The sequence below is a fragment of the Cheilinus undulatus genome, linkage group 8 (genome assembly GCF_018320785.1).
Source record: "Cheilinus undulatus linkage group 8, ASM1832078v1, whole genome shotgun sequence".
NCBI lineage: Eukaryota > Metazoa > Chordata > Actinopteri > Labriformes > Labridae > Cheilinus > Cheilinus undulatus.
The window spans coordinates 26001196-26022852 of record NC_054872.1 but is presented as its reverse complement, the minus strand read 5'-3'; the positions used below and the strand labels follow the sequence as shown (position 1 = coordinate 26022852).

General features: G+C 40.8%; 2 protein-coding genes across 13 annotated transcripts in view; both read left to right on the top strand.

Moving 5' to 3' along the window:
• The first annotated feature begins 311 nt into the window (after window positions 1-311).
• LOC121513526 (vicilin-like seed storage protein At2g18540) lies at window positions 312-18275 on the top strand. The gene is made up of 4 exons (XM_041793327.1): window positions 312-1060; window positions 1369-1435; window positions 15861-16779; window positions 18206-18275. The coding sequence occupies exons 2-4, from the start codon at window positions 1381-1383 to the stop codon at window positions 18273-18275; spliced, it is 1044 nt and encodes a 347-aa protein (XP_041649261.1). The 5' UTR covers window positions 312-1060; window positions 1369-1380.
• LOC121513033 overlaps window positions 16988-21657 on the top strand; it is a 29911-nt gene continuing 25241 nt past the window's right edge. For 10 of the 12 annotated variants that reach the window (XM_041792507.1, XM_041792508.1, XM_041792516.1 and 7 more), the window contains exons 1-9: window positions 18295-18487; window positions 18584-18688; window positions 18774-18892; window positions 19040-19258; window positions 19458-19545; window positions 19906-20058; window positions 20634-20731; window positions 21085-21257; window positions 21381-21497. In XM_041792507.1, the coding sequence (XP_041648441.1) occupies window positions 18434-18487; window positions 18584-18688; window positions 18774-18892; window positions 19040-19258; window positions 19458-19545; window positions 19906-20058; window positions 20634-20731; window positions 21085-21257; window positions 21381-21497 (1126 nt within the window). In that variant the 5' untranslated portion in view covers window positions 18295-18433. Of the gene's footprint in view, window positions 17219-18205; window positions 18488-18583; window positions 18689-18773; window positions 18893-19039; window positions 19259-19457; window positions 19546-19905; window positions 20059-20633; window positions 20732-21084; window positions 21258-21380; window positions 21498-21657 lie in introns of those variants that run through there. The other 2 variants (XM_041792515.1, XM_041792514.1) reach the window with 2 other exon arrangements.

The window sequence follows — 21657 nt, the reverse complement described above, 5'->3', positions numbered from 1 at the left end:
AACAACATATCTCAGCCTAAAAGTGGCTGATCATCTGTGGGGTCTTTTTTTTTTCTTTTAAAGAAACGCTTCAACCTCTGATCTCCTCCCAACTCGACTTTTAGTGCTTCGTCATTGCTGCGACACCGCCTCTCTGTGGAAACCTGATCGATAGACTCCAACTTGTTCTGAAGGGAAACACCGGAATTATGGCACCTAGCTAAAGGTGGAGGAAGCAAACAGAGGATACGTCTGTATGCTCAGGTAAGACTTGCCCTCTCACACACTGTTGTCTTGTTTATATTGCACACTTTTATTGCTGCGAGCTTTTACATTTCCAGTTTCGTCACAGCGGCGGCGGCGGCAGTTCGTTTAGAGTTCACTACACCGTATTAGAGGGATTAAACAAGAAGAGGTCAGGGATGTTTATGCTGCTAGCCTACATTTAAAATAAGAAACACGACACCGAAATGAATTGTGGTTAGTTAAACGACAGAAATTATAAGTAATGTATCAAAAGCTTCGTAATTTCTTTCTCGTGCACTCTGCTGGGCCTCAAATACTTGAAATCCTTAAATATCAAACACATTTTTTTAGGAAAAAAAAGTCTAAGCTAAACACTTTTTCTATTTTTTTTATATTATTATACGCACTATTATGTTTCTTAAGCTGCTTTTTAAAGAATAATTCTAGAGTAAAATATCTATTTTTGGAGTCATGTTGGACCTATAAGATATTATGTTAAGTCCCAAAGGCTGCTAACCCTATGGATTATAACCCCTTTTATGATGTATTTAAGGCCTAGGTTAGTGCTCAGGCTACCTCTGTATTTTTTCATTATTATGTTATATAAATATAGTTTTCTTCTGTACTAGCATGTCTATTATGGGTGCTGTCACTTTTTAAGTTCACTAGCCTAATTTTGATTGTATCAGCTATTTTTTAGTAGGCTATCCTGTGTCCTTTCAGGTAAATAAAATAAGTGCCTTATACTAACTCACTCCTTTTTGCCTTTGCTGCCTTGGCCACGCTGTTTGGGATTGTCTGCGCCACCTGCACTGATCCTCTACCTGGATTTGATGTGAGTATCATTAACCAATTCCACTGTTTAAAAGTCTGTTGTAGTAAGGAGCAGATTACGCAAAGCTCATATGGCCTATATTAAGGGTATTGCATTAAGTTGTTGCACAGAAAATATTTCACATTATCAGATTAACACTGTATTTTGAAATGACTCCCATTCAATGCAGCACAATATGATTAAGATGTAATACAAAGTGTTTAAATAGCCCTTCTCTCAGCTGCAGAGGAGCTTTTCATTTATATTTATGCACTGACGTCAGAGCTCATCAGTCTTTGCAGAGACTATTAAATATTAATTTGTTGCAGCGTCTTCCTGACATGGCTTTTCACCTGAGACCTCGGTTCAGACTCTTTCTGAGTCTCCTGCACGCATGTATTGGCTGCTTTGTACCGCATTTCCCTCTAATTTTAAAGTGAAACAGTCACTATTTCTTACACTGTCTCTTCAAATCACTGACTGAAATGTAACTGCACTTTATCACATTTGAAATTTACTGAAGGGATAGCCGCTTGAGATGAATCATCTTGTTTTCAAGGGGGTCCCACACAAATATACAGACAGGACAGGAGCATTACAACACAAACAGTACAATACAGGCATTAAAAACATTAAGAGAAACATTATAACATGGACATTGCAGGGCATTATGAGAAAAATACAATACAGACATTACAGAACATTACAGAAAACTTTGCTGTACAGACATACAGAAAAAGCTCTCCCAGCCTAACTACTCCCTCACCCACCACCCCACTTAAAGATACAGGTATAAGTACAGTATTTGTATGCAGTAAGTCTAGAACTACACTAACCCATAATAATGTAGCAACACACATGTGTGCTAGCATATACATTTGAAATAAATCACAACAGCAATAATGACTTCACACAACAGCTACTGCAAAACTAAAAGCAGTCGCAGGGCATTTGTAGATGAGTAAAGAGAGATTTGCTAAACAGTTGTTAAACAGATGAAGAGAAGAAACTGATCTAAGTGAAATGGGCAGATTCCAGGCAGAGGGGGCTTAATATTGAAAGGCATATTGTCCAAGTTCTTTATGTATTCTTGGAACAAAGTGTGGCGGAGGTTATACTGGGATCTATATGGGGTCAGGTATTGTTTGAGATAAGGAGGGTATTTATAGAAAATACATTTTAAAATAAACAGTAACCCATGAAATTACTACTAGATTTAGGTGATAATCAGTCTAGAAATTATTAAATTATAAATAGATTAATTTAAAAAATGTATCATGCTTTTGTAACATTAAGAATCAGACCGATATGAGCTACAGAGAGTAAAGGAATCCAAAAAAGAGCTAAAGTGATGAACACTGCTGTTGGATCTGCTGACGTCCACATCAGGCCCTGTTTTGGGAGGGGTGGTTCAACTGTGTCGCCCTCAGGGATCTGGGCGCAAACACATCTTTATCTCTCATGAACACATGCTCCCAGCATGCATTACAGCACTGTGTTAAGCAAGATTAGTGATGGTGGGGATTCCCTTCTCTCTTACAGCAAAATAATTAATGTTTACTTTATCTTGTACAAGTGAGTTTTAATCCTAAAACTTACAGCACACATTTGTCCATGGAAAGTGTCAGTGTAAAGAAGATGTAAAACCTCCAAATAAGTGCAGTTTTTTCATTTTAATATATTTTTAGTTATGTCAGTCATGTAATACTGGCTGCTCAGTCCAGTGTAACGTCCATGTGAAAATCTTGCACATCTGCCTCCTCTTCACCAGGTGGCAGTGTTAACTAAAAAACATGGCCTCTTACTGTAGCAGCAGATGATCAAATTCAATGTAGCATGTACTTAGGTGGCCTAGAATGTCCACCACAATCTGTTCAAAGTACTGTGAGCTCCGGGGCTTATATGGGGTGTTTTTAAGAGATTTCACAACATTAAAGCACATGCATATGAACATAAGCATTGTATTTGCAAAATGGCTCATTGCTTCACATCACATCTGCATGCAAATGTCACTGACAGTTTATGTGGCTGCAAAAAAACCCATATTAAACATTTTTTGGAAGATGTGCCTTTCTCTACATTGTGTAAAAGCACAGGATGAGCTTTCTTCAGACTAACTCACCCTCACGTCAAAGATATCGCAATTTTTGTGTTTCAAACTCTGAAGATGAAGGTAGGAATTAAAATGAAGCGTAAAACAACAAAGTCAGGCGACATGTCTGCAGGCAGAAGGGCAGGAACATGGAACAATCCTGGTTTATAAATTCTTTATAACATAATGGTGCAGTATGAATATTGATGCACTGTTACCATCTATCCCGTCAGTGCTCTTGAGGGCTAAGCTCAAAGCACAAATAAAACCCCTGCATGCTTGCCTCCGTCACATGCACACTGCACGCAAAATTCATATTTAAAGCCCCTTTTTTTCCAAGCTGCACAAGTTGTTTTACATAAGATCCTGGCGGGAAGGCGGCGTGTTGTGTGATGCGTACCCAGATGCAGTGCTGAAAGTCACAGAGAGATGAATTGGGTGGAAGTGGTATGGGACATTATGTAATCCCTGAGTGATGGAGCCAGAGAGGGATAAAGATGTTCCAAACAAACATAACCCCCATGCACTCAGCTGGAGTAATGCACTGCAGCAGCATGTGTGCGTGTTTGCCCGCGCTTTTGAACAAATGAGGAGGAGAGGGAAAAAACAGAACGTGTGCGTCAGTGTTTTGGGTGTGTCTGATGTGTGTGAGTGGCCTCGTCTCTGAGTCTGTGGTTCCAGTCTGTCACTGTCTCAGGGGACCATGGGTCTGCGAGTGCTGCTGCTCCTCATCTCCTCCCCTCTCTTTTCTGTCTCTCCTCCCTCTCCTGGGTCCAGCTCAACACCTGCTCCTTGGGCAGGGCAGGGTTCCTAAGCAACTGAAGGCAACATGAGGAGTTCATGAAGTCTTTGTTTGTGTGCCTTATCTCTTTTTCACGCTCAAACTAAAGCACAAACAGAACTATATCAGAAGGCTCCATATTTTACCTGACTGGGATTCCTCCGTCATGTTACTGTAAATGTTTAACAATGCTGGGCTGTGCGTTGCAGCCCTGCTTGTGTGTCACCACTGATCAAAGTCTACAGAAAAAAAGCATGATTATCTGCTGTTTCCGTGCATGCTAGAATGTTCTGCTTGTTATTGCCTGTGCTTTTTGACGCCTCATTTGGACTTTCTGACAAGCTTTAAGAAGTCACCTTTTAACTGGTAAGACTTTATATCTACAAAAATAGCAAATAAATTGGTTAGAAATGCCAAACATGCCAGAGACAAAGGTAGTGGTTCCTCTTCTCCCATGTGGCTGGGAGAATAATGAACCCCTTTACGTCCCCCCTCTGCTGCCTATGAGCCGTATGGCCCTAATGGGGTCAGGCAGATGGGTGGGGACTATGCAGGAGTCCTTAAAGACAGCTTGTGTATACATGTTTTGCACTTTTTTAGGCGCACATGTGTGCTGGTTTGTTTTTGAATTTCTGAAGATAATGTAGTTGAGAATTAATCTGATGTTTGGGCAGTGATTTCCCTTGGTTCACCTGTAAAAATCTTGAAACTTTACTTCTTATTTTCTCTCCATCTCAACTGATCTCACACTGTGCTCTTGAATGAATCACGTTGGTGCCTGAAAAGACAGGGCAGCACAGTGAGGAGTATTGCTGTGCCTCCCTCCAGTTTCTGGACATTGTACTGTGTTAATGATTGCACTCTCTAGCCGGCCCTCTCCATGCCTGTGATTTGTATTGAGGCTATTGTACCAACATTGTGGCTGGCTGTGATTTAAAATAAAGAAAAGGTAAACACGGTCCCCTTTCAAGGAGAATGTTCACAATAGCAGTGTAAAATGGTATCGTAACAGTCCAGTATTAAATAGAAGTTGTTTCCCTCTCCTTCACCTCGACATGCGGTCGTGAGGCGTGCTCGCGCTGCTCCGTTGGTCAACTCAAGTCCGAGCCTCGTTGTGAGACTCCACCCATTTACGAGCATCGGACACCTTCAGGAGCACAACAAAGCATGTGTCGCTCCGCAACATTGTTTCTCCTCTAAGCGTGCGGGATATAGGATTTTATCGGATTTTATGCTGTTTTCCTTCCCATTGATGCCAATCCTAGAGTAGGTAAGCCATATTTAAGATTGATAATTCTCGCGCGCTGGAGATGTGTTAGTGTTTATTTGTTTTGTGGTACATTCGGCGCCATTTTTATATTCAGATTGTTTAAATACCCTGGCACGCAGGACCGATGTAGATTGTAACTGTGTCAGAATTGACTGGGAAAAAGTTTAAAATGTGACCAATTTTAAGCGAGATAATGGTGCGATATTACAAATCATATTTCTGGATCGACTGGATTTTTAAAGCCTATTTTGCCCGATAAAATGATCAGTAGCTCTCATCCCTATAAATCAAAAGTGGTCCGTGTGAACGGGAGCAGCGACGTGTTGTCTACATGTGTGAGTTGTTTTTGTGAAAATGAATGGGCATGCATGCTTTGATCAAATCAGGGCGCATTTACATTTCAGAGAAATTGCATTTTAATAAAGCATACTTTCGTTTTAAGACACGGGATCTAATGTGATGTTTACAACATTTTAAGAATGATCATGATATTATGGCTCAACTTTATGAATACACTAGATGTTTTATAGTGTTAGTTATTCATAAAATTCCTCTATTATGATTTAGATGACTGAAGGTGGCATTTCATCACATTTTCTTCTTTAAATCACATGTGAAACATAAATTGTCCCTCACGACTGATGCCAGGATGTTGTTGGTCTCATTGCCTCTCTGTGAGGTGCCTTGAAGCTGTTTCCAAGAGCATGTCCGCTCAGATGTACAGATGTTGTATTTCCCGTGCTGTTTTAGAGATGCCTCCACCATAGATTTCATTTTCTGCTCGACATGACTTGCTTTTACCCCCAAGAGGAAAGCATGGGTTAAAAATATCCATCTTTAGAGGGCAGCATATGTGAATGTGTGACCATGCGCACACTCCTGCACTAAGGAGAAACTCATCCAATAAGCCTCATCTCCATTGATGATAGCTCTGGATATATATAGTCAGATAATCTTTTATGGAGTGCTGCAGATGTGACATAGAGAGGACGAGGCAGAGACAGAGGCTGTGTTAATGCAGTGAGACTGCCAAGTGCTTACATGAGCAGCAGATGTAAACACAGGTCACAATATGAAGAGATTCCAGTGCTCGGAGTCTCCTGGAGTATTGCTGAATCAGCAGTGTTGTGGACACAGAAGTGATGCTGGAGGATGTTTTTGGATCTGCTGTGTGAGAGTGAGGTCAACAAGGTCCCAGAAGATTGCTGGTGTTAATCCTCTTTTGGGAGTTATGATGCATTCGTGCAGTTAGACTACTACTCTGTTGTGTGAGCACAACTAAACAAGAAGCAGACTCCATATACAGTACACAGTGCTTTCCCTTGTCTTTATGAATGAAACTATGTTTGGTTCTGACTCACTAACAAACTACTCACATACATCAGCTTTACATGTGCAAATAATTATCACATCAAACTATAAGAAATATTTTATCAGGTATTTAAGATATAGTCCAGATTCCTCCTTTTAACTTAATGGTCTGATCATCTGGATTTTTTTATTTGCACATCTCAAGAGGATGCTACAGCAGTAATGTGCACTTACAGCACAGATACATCAGTCTTAGAATGGCAAAGGTGATGTTTAAAATGGATTTAGAGTAGCTTTTAGAGAAACCGCAGTAAATCAATCAGACTACTTCATTCTTTTCCCATGTTGGTTCATGTTACAGCATCAGGTTCACACACCATCTGTGAGTATTGATTAGTTTAGGATTGGGTTTGAGAGAGGTTTACCCAGAGGACAAGGCTAAAATAAACCTTAACAGCAGAAATCTCTCTGTTTAGCTACCCCCAGAACATAAAAAACCTGTATTTGTTACAGAAGCAATGATTAGTTAGTCAGCATCTCAGGATAGTTTAATGTGCTAACTTTGACTGACGTTGTAATGATCGATCAGCATATTAGTCAGAAAGAAAATGTATTGCCGACTAGTGTAATAAAAGATTGTGTTTATTTCAGTTAGAGTAGTAGCTACCATGTCTTGACTACCTGGAAGCCAATTAAATACACTAAATTCATACATAAGACCTTAATAAATTGAATTTAGTTTTTTTTTTTGCTTTTAAATGTGAAGATTTGATGCTTTGAGTGGGATTGTTTCAGACTTCAATTTAAAGATGCTGCTTTGGATTCAAGGAATTAGCATTTTTCCTTTTTAAATTTCATGTATTAGATTATGAATGAGTCAACACTAAAAATAATTAGCAGCTTAATCGATATTTGAAAATTGCCTAATGCTGACTATATTCGTTAAGATATTCAGCGGCCGCCCAATCAGAGCTTATAACCACGATGTTGCTGGGCAGGCTTGTGTGCACCAACAGAACATACGAACATTTCTGTGAGGCACGTGTTAGCGTGTACGTTGGCATGTGTGTCTGTGTTTACTTAGAGAGGTTAATAGGAGCCACCATGTGGCCAGAGGACTGATATCTTGGCCTTCAGTTCATTTCTGTTGATTTTCAGCCAGGTAGGTGGGGCTTCACATAAAGCCATGAATCAGCACAGCTGATCGCCACTGCGCTTCTGCCAGCTTTTCTCTCCCTCCCACACACGCAGAGACACGCACACCCGACTGAGAAACAGAGAGGGAGAATCAGAGCGGAGGGAGACAGTGAGATGGATACTGTAGGCAGGTAGATAGATGGAGATAATCTCACTTGGTCACTTGGGGGCTGATTAACTCTAAACTCCTTCTAATTCCTTAAGCCTACTCTCAGTACCCAGGAAACATGCTTTCTTTTCCTCCTAGTATTCCTACACAATAGTTTTGTTTTAGACCTCACGTAACGTGCCGTCGGTGGAGGTACACAGGGTACATATGATTCACACACGGCAAAATAAATCTCTCTCTTCTGCCTTATGTTATCATGCTAGTAATGTGTGCATCTGCTGCTGTCCACACAAGCATGCACATGTGCATATGCGTGTTGTGTGCAGCACACTGGGAACAGAAATAGATGTGAGCTCGTCTGTAAAGTCTAACTAATGAGAGCCTGCATCCTGAGCGCACGTTGCTATTTATACACCTTACCTCCTCGTCCTCTCCTGCAAGTTCCTTCCCCATTCAGCCATCCTGTCTTATTTCATTACACCAATAAACACCTGTGAGCACGCACCTCAGCATCACAGGACATAATGCAGAGGCTGTGGTGTCTAGACAAACTGGAGAGTCAGATTAACGCTGAGTTTAAGGGTTAGCATCAGTCATCAGGTTATCATACATGCAAAGTTTTTTAGTGATTTATAAGAGAATAATTAATGTTAGCCATGTCTTTGTGATACTGAAATTCAACCAAAAGCATATCTTGTGCTTCTCATGTCAAAATTAAATCATGCTCTTTAAAGAGTGGAGTTTACTGGGCAATTTTTCAAAATATTTTCCTCTTGGAACATTAAATTCAATTAAAAGTCACATCAACTCTAAATAAGACCCTTATTTAACTCAAAGCCTGCTGTTTGCACCTGATCCTGCCTCTCTTTGCTAGAGGGTGGCCTACTTCATCTATAATTTAGCTCATTAGCGACTCTAATTATGTAGGATCCAGGGCAGGTTTCCTTTTTTTTTTTTTTTTTTACAGCGCAGCAATATTTCATCTAATTATCTCAACACCCAAGAAAAGAAATACAGCTCGTGTTATGGGAGACTGATACTTTATTGAGAGACCCGGCACCATAGCTGTCACTATCTCAATCAGTCACGATGCAGGTTGGTCCTGCTCAGCTGGCCGATAGCAGAGATGTTAGAGAGGCAACACAAAATGGAGGAGGCAGCAGACACAAGCTCAGCTGGTCCATTAGGAGCATGTCTGTTTCCTGACAATCACAATTGAGATGACAGAGCATTAAAAGACCCAGAGGAGCCCGTGAGCAATGATGCATACCAGTGTGTGTTTGTGCAAAAGTGTGTGTGGGTGTTTGTGTGGTGACCTAGGGAATATGCCTATGGGGGGTCTTGTTGGGGGAAGGGTAGGGCAGGATTAGTTATAGTGTGCGGCACAGTTATTGGTCACTGGACACAAACAATGGGAGGGCTAAAGAGGATTTTGTCTGTGTGCATACCCCTCCTCCTCCCCTCCTGCTGTCCTGCACTGACAGTAGGAAGTGTATGGTATAGAGGGCCGAGCTGCACCCTTTTGGGGCGGCCTGGTACATCTGGAAGATTGGCCTGCCTGCCTGTCTGCTTGTCTAGCATTTCCCCTCCCCCACCCAGCGACTTAAACTACATATGGAAGAGACAAACACCGGCACATTAGTCCCCAATTAGACAGGGCGGCCCGCTCTAGACTGGATGCAAATGAGTCAAATTGCAATCAGTTATTGTACTCAATGAGAGCGAGTGTAACTGATGAGGCTCCCTTACAGGAGGTGTGGCGTGATTGCATAATATGTGTGGTGTATTTCAGTCAATTGTGTGATTTAATCAGCTGGTTAGAAGTTTATAAATATACCAGATCTGTCCTCTCACTGCTGCTGCCACACCAGGGAATCAGAGCTGTGGTCACTGGACTCCAATGCCTCTGAACCGTGACTGTAAATCACATCAGTGCATGTTTTTTACTTGCTTGACCAAATTTCGGAAGGAGATTCCTCAAAATATTTGCTGCTTGTTCTTTTATAAATTAAGGATGTGTCATAATAAGTCTGGGCAATCGGTCAAAATTTAGACTAATTCACAAAATGGCAGTCCTCAATTTTACTAGTTGATATTTTTTTGCAGCAGAGATTTTATGCTCCACATATCATGCAAACATGCAAGTTTCTTTCTAGAATAGTATGCAAAAGGTCTTACTTTCCTTATTTTCTGTACATTTTTCTTATCAAAAAGAAGAATGACATAAAGATAATGATTCCCTTCAATACAGCAATTCACATTATATTTGCAATATGAATCAAAATAGTCGAAGTAAGATATTTTTCCAAAATCATTAAGATCCTACATCACAAAACACATATGTTTACATCTCTTTCCTACCATGGCCCTGATTTGATGCACATTTTTGCATAAAACTTGACAGTGACAAGTCTTCTGTCACTGTATTTTTAATATTGACAAATCACTGCTGGATTTTAATCACATAGACGTATATTTTTATGCAAACATATTTTAATGACAACAACTGAAACAGCTTTACATTACATTTTCAAATGGATTTCTTAGTGTGGCAGTCAAAGGGTTAAGCCTGTTTTCTATATGATTCAAAAGAACCATAACTAACACATTTTTCATACTCACAGACAAGCAGATATTCATGTTTCTGATACGCTTTTATCAGCCGATACACCAACCTGCCAAATGTTCTCTCTGGGCCAAATAGGATTTTTTTAAGGTATGGTTTATCAAAACTCTTTTGGTCTAGTAAGCCCTACACAAATAAGGTTTCATCATCCTTTCCCTCTGAAATTCCAATAATTCTTACATTGCCACAAATCTGCCCATTTCCTTGTGTATCCTGCTTATCTAACATGAACTATTAATGAAAAATGCAGCATTTTTTCATGTCATATATATGACTACACTGCCCAGTAGTAGTGCCTGAGCTGACCTGTGGATGGTGGGTGTGGGTGAGATGAAGAGACAGTAAATTCTTGTTGATGATGATCCAGGGCAGGCAGTCCTAATATGAAGCTTCAGTACAGAATGCATCCTTTGTCTCAGTGGGATTTAATGAGCCTGTGATAGTCTGTGTTGTGAGCTCACCCTAATGTAGACACAGACACACACTTCAACAAGGAGGGCTATTGTGTGATGAAGTGATGTTTGTGTATGTGTGCTTCGAGTATGTGTGTTTATAATCTGTGGGTGGCAGTTGGCTGGTTGGTTGTTTCATGGAGTAAATCTCATTCATGCTGCTCAGAGTAGGCAGCTAACAATAACTTAAAGCAGCAATTTGAGTTATGTGTTGTAAGAATGCCCATAGTAGGTGGCTTTTGATTGGACATTAAGTAAGAATAGTGAAGCATGCAAACAGTTTGCCTTATTTTATTTTAGTTAATCATAATTAATGCAATTAATCTTTACAGCCCTAAAAAATTCACAATAATATTGTCCTACATTCCTCAAAAGTGCATGTTTTGTTAAATAAATGTTTTAAATACCATATTTACAGGGCACAGATAGCTTAGCGGGCATGTTCACTAACCCATGTACAGCAGATGTCCTTCAAGTGGTCAGCTCAGATTCTGGTCAGGCCTTTCCTGCATGTTGTTCCCCACACGTTCTCTCTCTCTCCAATTTTTGTTACTTTCAACTATCCTATCCTGTAAGTAATAGAAAAATAAAAATAAATCTTATGAAAACGAATCTGCATATATATGTATAACTTATTTAATATTTGAAACAAAAGCCCTTGATTTCGGCCAACATGGTCATCATAATCATCTCAGTTGATGTCAAGATCATGATGATCAAACACATCTACATTAATGCATTTATTGAACTTAAACATTCATTGGAAAAATTAGCAATAAATAGAATAAGTTTGAAATAATGATCCTATGAAAGATATTATGAATAATTAAAAATAAATTTACCATGTTTTTAAGTATTGAGGTTTTATCCTCATTGCAAAAGTAGAACAAAAACATTGAAACATTTTCTTTTTGTTGTTTAACCCTTAGAAGCTCACAGACTATTTTCGCGGTTTTAACACCTTTCTTTTGACCCCTCATCAAATGTGTACCATGCTCATGTGTACTGCCATTTTTTTTCAACTTTATGAAATTTACACCTTTTTTTACGTCATGTGTGAGCTGAGATATGCAGATTTAGGAGCAGAAGCTGAAAGTGAGGATGGAAAGTTAGGACTCATCCAGTAGAAGTGGGATGTAGAGGGCTTGTAGCGAGATCACCTGTTTCATTACTTAGAGAGCTTGGAGTGCAAGAACAGAATTTGCGAAAGACAGTTAAGGAGATGTCAGATGACACATCTCAGGCCATACAGTAGATTTGGATGAGGAGGAGTAATGCCAGCTGGGGCAAAAATTAAGGTTGACGAAACCCCTTAACTTCTCTGTCCATTAGTTTCTCTTCTCTTCTCTCTCTTCGCTCATGAAATGGGGGGGGGGGCAAAGGCCACTCCAGGCAGGGGTCTGTGTTAGCCCACGACAGGGTACCACACCCTTAGCTCTGCCTCCCCCACCCTATTGCTAAGCTTGCTCTCTCTCTCTCTCTCTCTCTCTCTCTCTCTCTCTCTCTCTCTCTCTAATCTGTCTCATTTTTCCCTTTTTTTTTTTTAAACTCTTAGTTATGTGTAATGTTTGTACTATAACTGTTGCACTGTAATCATGAGTGGTGTTAAGGAAGGTAGTATCAGCACTGTCACTACCTGGAGCTTGCATGTACGGAGCCTGGGCCTGTTGACAGTGGCGTGCTGTTGAGCCTGTGTGGGCGATGTGGTACGATAGGTAAGATGATGTCTCTGTGTTGGCATGGTGGGTGGTTAGAGCTGGCATGGAGTGGGGGGTGGCTCAGGGATGCTGGAGAGCACTTTTCAGCCCTCTAGGGGTTTTGTGGGACTAACTGGACGAAACACTGACGAAGGAGGGTTCCCACTTGCCAACCCTGGTGAAGAGCAGGTTTCTTACTACCCATCGATCTGCATGGTTGACTTGTGGAGGCAAATAGTAATGGAGTAGGGATTATCTTTATAAGGCACAAGTATCTTGTGTTTATTCAGAATGTGTAAAATTAATTTTCATAACAAATTCAAACAATCAGATTTTCTGTTGTAATTGACCTATTGGCATCAAACAAGGAGAGCACTTTCCACACAAAGTGATTGCAATGCAAAAACACTGCTTTGTTTTCATGCTATCACGTGACAAAAAAGCGTCTGAAGAGCAGGTGTGATCGTGGACTTCCAAGGTTTAATCTTAATCTTGACCATTGGAAGCCGAAGTTGAAACTGAAATTGAATATCGACTAATAGACCAGCACCAGAAAAAAAATCCATATTCAACTTGCGTTTCAGTGAGTTGATTGAACAAAATTAAACATTTTTGTCCCATGACTTCTATCCTCGAGCTCAGTGGTTCTCAACTGGTCAAGCATCAGAACCCACCACCTCCTCCTTAAGAGAAGTCATGACACCCCCCCCCAAAAAAAAAAAAAAACATTTATTTCATGAATGTTATTTAATCAGTATTCTAGGCAACCATTACACCATGAAGACAAAAGAACACTCCAAAAATGTTGTTATTTGGACCCTAAGTAGAAAAACATTGAACAAAGTGACGGGACAAAAGAAGAACGTTAAAAAAGCACTTCATTACAGAAGGATTTGCATGCATACGTCTTATTTCACTCCATTTTCCCCAGATAACATGGAAGTTTGGTAATTTCTCAAAGAATTTCCTTGTTATTTTGGGTAAACCAGCTTTATTTCCCAACAAAAGGGAGACAAATTGGTAGAAGTCTTGAGAAAAATACAGAATTTTACTCTGATTCACATGAAAACCTAACAAAAAATGCATGTATGAAATTACTGGATGTCCACTCAGGGCTTCTGTAGATGGAATTTTTGTCACTTTTTTTTTTCCCTGGCACACATTCGCGACCCACTAGAAAGAGCTTTGCGACCCACTTTTGAGTCCCAACCCACCAGTTGAGAATCACCGCTCTAGCTATTTCCATAATTTTATTGAATTAAAAATTGCAATAAAATCTACTGTTATAGTATGTAGTACAGGTACATCTCAAAGAATTAGAATATCATTTAAAAGTTCGATATTTTTTTTTTCACTCATTTCAGAAAGTGAAACCCATATGTTGTATAAAGTCATTACACATAGAGTGAAATATTTCAAGCCTTTATTTCTAGAATTGTTGATGATTGAGCGGCCCCACACACACCTGTCATACTGACCATCTTTCTCCCGGATCCCCACTCCCTTGCTAGCAGGATGGATGATGGGGTATCAGGATGGGGCTGCGTATTTCTAACCACCACTTGGACGAATGTGTTTGCTGGTACAGAGGAGACTGCCAAATGTAATTTCGTTGCATTTTTACAATGCAGTGACAATAAACGACTATCTGACTATCTATCTATTATGGCTTACAGGTAATGAAAAGCCAAAATTCAGCGTCTCAGAAAATAAGAATATTGTGAAAAAGTTCAATATTGGAAAGTCATGGTGTCACACCCTAATCAGCTAATTAACTCAAAACACCTGCAAAGGTTTCCTGAGCCTTTAAATGGTCTCTCAGTCTGGGTCAGTAGGCTACACAATCATGGGGAAGACTGCAGACTTGACAGATGTCCAGAAGACTGATTGACACCCTCCACATGTAGGGTAAGCCACAAAAGGTCATTGCTAAGGAAGCTGGTTGTTCACAGAGTGCTGTATCCAAGCATATTCATAGAAAGTTGAATGGAATGAAAAAGTGTGGTAGAAAAAGGTTAACCAGCATAAGGGATAACCACAGCCTTGAGAGGATTTGAAAATCCATTCAAGAATTTGGGGGAGCTTCACAAGGAGTGGACTGAGGCTGGAGTCAGCGCATCAAGAGCCACTAGGCACAGACGAATCCTAGACATGGGCTACAAATGACGCATACTTCGTATCAAGCCACTCCTGAACCAAAGACAACGTCAGAGGCATCTTACCTGGGCTGTGGAGAAAAAGAACTGGACTGTTGCTCAGTGGTCCAAAATCCTTTTTTCAGATGAAAGTAAATTTTGCATGTTTTGGAAATCAAGGTCCCAGAGTCTGGAGGAAGAGTGGAGAGGCACAGAATCCACGTTGCTATGAAGTCCAGTGTGAAGTTTCCACAGTCAGTGATGATTTGGGCTGCCATGGCATCTGCTGGTGTTGGTCCACAGTTAATGCAGCCACCTACCAGGAATTTTTAGAGCACTTCATGCTTCCTTCTGCTGACAAGCTTTACGGAGATGCTGATTTCATTTTCCAGCAGGACTTGGCACCTGCCCACACTGCCAAAGGTACCAAAAGCTGGTTCAATGACCATGGTGTTACTGTGCTTGATCGGCCAGCAAACTGGCCTGACCTGAACCCCATAGAGAATCTATGGGGTATTGTCAAGAGGACGATGAGAGACACAAGACCCAAAAATGCAGATAACCTGAAGGCCGCTATCAAAGCAACGTGGGCTTCCATTACACCTGAGCAGTGCCACAGGCTGATCGCCTCCATGCCATGCCGCACTGATGCAGTAATTCATGCAAAAGGAGGCCCAACCAAGTATTGAGTGCACAGAAATGGACATACTTTTCAGAAGCCTGACAATTCTGTTTAAAATAACCTTTTTTCTTGATCTTATGTAATATTCTAATTTTCTGAGACACTGACTTTTGGGTTTTCATTATCTGTAAGCCATAATCATCAACATTTCAATAAATAAAGGCTTGAAATATTTCACTCTATGTGTAATGAGTCTATATAATATATGGGTTTCACTTTTTATTTTTCATGATAATCAAATTTTTTGAGATGTACCTGTATGTCCTCTGTACCGTGCCATTTAAGTTCATTCCTTCTAAGACATTTGTTTGTCATTTACAGCAAAGTCTAGTGTAATGTTTGCCACACACACTCCATTGCTCCTAATCTTATTTGTTGCGTTCCAAGTATAGCAGCCCTTGCTCCGTCACACACAGTGCAGCGCAGTGACCTTTCTCCATCTCTGACTCCTTTCTGTTCTCCTTCCCAGTGGCTACCATGACAACAGAGGCGAGTGCGGTGAGCGAGGCAGACACTGAGGGCAAGCAGAAGGCCAGTGGCGCCGAGCCTGAGCCTGAACCAGAACCGGAGAAGAAACCAGAGGCAGCGGCTTCTGAGCCAGAGGGGGAACCTTCAAGCAAAAAGGCCCAGGAGCAGGCCTCTGAGCCTGGTCCTACTGACGTAGCTGCCTCCCCTGAGGAGGAGCAGCTGAAGCCTCGTACCCGGACCTCTGCTGGCAAAGGCCTCTCTCGCCTCTTCTCCTCATTCCTCAAACGCCGCTCACAGTGCTCCGAGGGAGAAGGGTTTGAGGCAGAGAAAGCAAAGGAGGAAAAAGCAGACAAAGAGGAAAAAACTGCCAAGACAGAAGAGGAGAAGGAGGAAAATGTGAAAAGTGAGGAGGATGAGGCCAATGGAGAAGAGGAAAAAGCAGAGGCAAAAGAAGTGAAGAAAGAAAAAGAAGAAGAAAAAGTAGATAAAAAGGAGGATAAAAAGAAAGAGGAGGAAAAAGTTGAGAAGAAGGGCAGTAAAAAGAAAAAGAAAGAAGCCAAGAAAAAAGTAGAGAAGAAGGATGAGGAGAAAGTGAAACAGGAGGAGGAGAAAAAGGAGGAGAAAAAAGAGGAGGAAAAGGTGAAAAAGGATGATGAAAAAGCACAACCAGCTGTAGAAAAAGCGGAGGATAAGGCAGAGACAAAAGAAGAAGAAAAGAAGGAGGCCGCTGAAGTAAAAGAGAAGAGCCCAGAAACTGAAAAGAAAGAGAGTAAAGAAGGGGAAAACCTTGACAAGAAGGTCACAAAGAAGAAAGAAAAGGAGGAAAAGGTAAAGAAGAAGGAGGAGGAAAAAGCAAGGAGGAAAGCAGAGGAAGAAGAGAAGCAAAAGAAGAAAGAAGAAGAGAAAGCAAAGAAGAAGGAGGAGGAGAAGGCAAGAGAGGCAGAAAAACTGAAGAAGAAAGAAGAAGAAAAAGCAAGAGAGGCAGAAAAAGCGAAGAAGAAGGAGGAAGAAAAGGCCAAAAAGAAGGAGGAGGAGAAGACAAAAGAGGAGAAGGCAAAAAAGAAAGAAGAGGAGAAGGCTAAAGAGGAGTCTAAAAAAAAGGAAGAGGAAAAGGTGAAAGAAGAGGTAAAGGAAAAGGAAAAAGAAGAGGAAAAGACAGAGGAAAAGCAGCAGCAGAAGAAGGAGGAAGAAAAAGGGAAGAAGAAGGAGAAAGGGAAGAATAAAGGAAAGAAGGAAGGAAAAGGTCAAAGTGAAGAGCAAACAAAAGCACCGATTGCTGCTCCAGAGCCTGAGCTTAAAACTGAGCCAGAGGCTGAACAGGCTCCCGATCAGCACTCGATAAGCAGCGCTGAGACACAGGTGAGTGTGAAACTGAAAAATACTTTATCCAAGAGGTATATGTCAGGGATTTAAAGCATCAGTCTGCAGCCAATTAACTTAGCTTAGCATAAAGACAGTAAACCAGGGGCAAAGGTGAGGTCGACTTTGTCCTTGGGTATCAAAATCCACCTGCAAGCATCTTTAAATCTCACTAATCAAAACCTTATATGTTGTCTGTTTAATCTGTCCAAAACAACAAATGATTGTTCCCCGAGGGATTATTTGCAAGACTTTTTCTCGATCTGGTGCAGGGAGTTCCCACAGTCTCGGCTGGTTGCCAGTGTGATAACAAGATTTCAGGAAATATCCGTTCCAAGGCCAAGAAACAGTCACGCACATTTAGAGTAGCAGTGCTGCAGAGGAAAACACTCGGTGAAAAGGTTTAGCTTGTTTGGTAGAGTGGCTGTCCCATGTTGGGAGGCTCTCTTGTCGAATAAAGGCCCAAAAAGACTCACAGAAATCATCTTTACCTTATTAATCTTTTATTCTAATCAGGAGTCTTTTACAGATTTGGCAACATGTAAATGGTCTTAAGAGGTGCTTAGATTAATTGTCTGTTTTGTTTTTCAGAAGGCTAGGCTAAAAGTCAGGTGTAAAGGACAATTGTCAAATTTCTCTTTTAATCACAAAAGATGGGCTAAGTAAAGGACAAAATCTCAAAGACTGCTGCTGGTAAAGGTCAGAAACAGCTGTCAAGTGCACAAATTCATGCTGCAGATTTTCAGAAGTAGAGGAACACATGTTTTTTCCCTTTTGTAATGAATATTTTATGATGTGGACTAGCTTGCTCAGCAAAAGTAACCCTGCTGGTTTGAACAGAGAGCCTGAAACAATATGATCCTTGCTGCTCTGAACCAACATCAGCAGCAGTTTAAAAAGATCCGAAAATAATGTCTTTATTGCTTTCTCCTTCATTATTTCCACCTGTAGCTGACATACTTTGCAAATGCCATGTGTTGTCTCTAGCAGCCAGCCCAAGGGGAGCAAAAGGACGAAGCTGCGAAAAAGAAAGAGCCCGAAGCAGCGGAAGAAGTGAAGGAGGGAGACAAAGAGAAACAAGAGGAGGAACCAGCTGAAGAGGAGAAAGAAGCCAAGGGAGAAAAGAAAAAAGAGACAAAGAAAGAAAAGCCTGTGAAAGAGAAGAAGACAGAGAAGACGACTGAAGATACTAAAGGCTCCAAACGTCAGAAAACCATGCAATGCAAAGTCACCTTACTGGATGACACTCAGTTTGAGTGTGAGCTGGATGTAAGAGACCCCAGAAGTTACCTTAAGTAACATCTCTGACTCTTTTATGTGATAAAGAAGACTTATCGCTACCTGTTTTTGTCTATTTCTCCGTAGAAACATGCTAAAGGCCAAGAGCTTATAATGAAGGTGTGCGACCATGTCAACCTTCTGGAGAAAGATTACTTTGGCCTCGCTAACTGGGAGACCCCAACAAGCAAGGTTGGCTGATTTTTAAATTTTCAGCTAATGGAAATCTAAACTCCACATAATGCTGGAAAGAATATGTAATTTCTATTTTTTGCAGACATGGTTGGAAGCCACCAAAGAGATCAGGAAACAGGTTCCAGGTGCTGTTTATGAGTTTACATTCAATGTGAAGTTCTACCCCCCTGATCCCGCGCAGCTTACAGAGGACCTCACCAGGTGAATGCCTTAACAGTAAAAAGACATTATTGAACAGTAATCTATCCTCTTTGTGCTAAGCTTGTCGAAAGCATCCAAAAAGCTGTTGTTGCAGAACAATTTTACCTTATATTCTGAGATACGATTTTCATTTATCATTTTCTTCAGGTACTTTCTATGTCTCCAGCTGAGGAAGGACATCATGCGTGGTGTTCTTCCCTGTTCTTTTGTCACGCTGTCTTTGCTGGGCTCCTACACAGCGCAGTCAGAGCTTGGCGAGTACGACCCAGAAACGCATGGACCAGACTATGTTAAGGATCTGAGCCTGGCTCCTGGACAGAGCAAAGAGCTGGAGGAGAAGGTGATGGAGCTGCATCGCACATACAGGTAATCAAAGAAGAATAGGCTAACAAACCTGCATACTTTTCTTCTTTTTGAGTGAATTTAACAAAGCAAAAGACAGCAGATGCAACCTATAAATAACCTGGCCTTAAATTTGTTTACATAGATTATTTGAAGAGTGTTCAAATAATCCCTGCAATAGAACAAATCTGTGAAAAGACCGCTGTAATCTGTGTTTTCCCAGGTCAATGAGTCCAGCACAAGCAGACATGTTGTTTCTGGAAAATGCCAAGAAGCTCGCTATGTATGGAGTTGACCTGCATCAGGCCAAGGTTGGCTTTGTTTGAATTTTATTGCCTGTTTGGATGAGGATTGTTTGACTGGAATTTTAAAAAATGTCTCCTCAGCTCATTTATCAACTTTGTTTGAATTTTTGAATTTCTTCTGTTGCTGCTCAATAGCACGCTTGTATTATACCATTTACATCCAGATTTTTAATTACAAAATTGATGTCAGCCCAGTTTCAGAAAAAAGAAGAGATTAATAATTTTTTAAACTCCATGACCTCAAATCCCATGTCCTCACACTATGAGGAAGTCTGCCTCCCAGTGTCTGTTTGTTGTAACTGCAGGGGAACATTAAATATCATGACTGCTCACTGTGATTTGTATTTTCTTTTTAAATACTTACAGGATCTGGATGGTGTGGACATCACATTGGGGGTTTGCTCTAGTGGTCTGATGGTTTACAAGGACAAACTGAGGATCAACCGCTTCCCATGGCCGAAAGTACTCAAGATCTCCTACAAACGCAGCAGCTTCTTTATCAAGATCAGGCCATCAGAGGTATATCTGAATAAATATTATATCCAGTTATTATTTCCTTAAGATTTTAATTGGACTCGTAATTTTCTGCCACATTCAAAACCAACATTCAGTCTACCAATGTTTTTCCAAGGATTTACCTTCTGCCTGTTAGCCTGGATGGAGAATTGTGACAAGAAATGATTTCTCTTCGTTACTGATGCATAAAATGTTCAATTAGATATTGAATGCACCACATTATTTGCAACTTAAATGTTAAACTAAAGTCCAATATTGTTCTTTTCAACAAGGTGAAAAATGCTTTGCGAGTATATAAACCCATAAAACACTGTAATGTTTATGGCTGTGCATTGACAGTTTACAACTTTGATCATCAATCAGAGTAAACTAAATTTTAAAAATCAATTTGACTATTTCAGAAGTGTTTCTTAATGCTTACCCTTATATATTATCTGTGAGAATCTACAGAGTTTGTACTTTTTTTGTCATCCCAGCTTTGGGATGTTATTGTGTGTTTATTGGTCAATGACATTAAATGTCATCCAATGTCATTGAGTAATTTTATCAATCTGTGACTTTATTTTTTCTTCTTGCAGCAAGAACAGTATGAAAGCACAATCGGCTTTAAACTGCCAAACTACAAAGCCTCAAAGAAGCTGTGGAAAGTTTGTGTTGAACACCATACCTTCTTCAGGTATGTCCTGGTTGTCCTCGCCTTAGTGTGAATGACACTTCCTGCTTTGCAGCAGAGGTCATTCTCAGGTTCTGTCTAACCCTGAGATAATTGGCTAACTGGTCTCTGCAGCTTAAGCCCTATATTGGCTCGCTGGCAGTTTAACCAGCGAGGTAAAGCTATGTGCCTGTGGTCCTGACCCGAGAATTAAACCCCAAACGTTGTTTCTACTTAATAAGATAAAGGTCAAGTTGGATCCTAACCTTGTTGCATAATAGGACGACTGTTAGGGAATGTAAAATCCTATGATTAAATCTGTATTAGAACACTGAGTACAAGGGTTTATAACTTCTAAAATTATTTTTCCCCCACAGGGTTCCCACAGTAGAGCCCCCATCATCACGTCGCTTCCTCGTCTTGGGATCTAAGTTCCGGTACAGCGGGCGCACACAAGCCCAGACCCGCCAGGCCAGTGCTATGATTGACCGCCCTGCCCCTCGCTTCACTCGCTCTGCCAGCAAGAGGCTGTCCCGTAACCTAGACGGAGGTATGTCCAAGTGTGTGAATCCATGAAGGATTCCTCGTATCAGGTGTACTCTTACTAAAAAAAAAAAAAGAAAAAAAAAGCTATGATTCAATATGCTGCTCTGTGATTTGTTGGCTCTTACAGCTGGAGATGAAACTCTCCAGCTCCTGCAACAACTCTCAGCATCAGTCGGGACTGAGGTGGATGATTGGTCGCTGATACTGACATCTGATCAACCCAAGCCTTCTCCTGAACTTTCAGGTACCAGGAGCTGTGTGGAGCTGAACCAGCTTTTGCCTTATGTTCAGCCTTCTTCCATCATTTAACACCCCCGTCTGTTCTTGCTCTTTTGCTTTTATGCTGGAAAACGAGTCCTGAAAAAGCTACAGCTCTGATATTTAACTGACCTACTCTTGAGTCA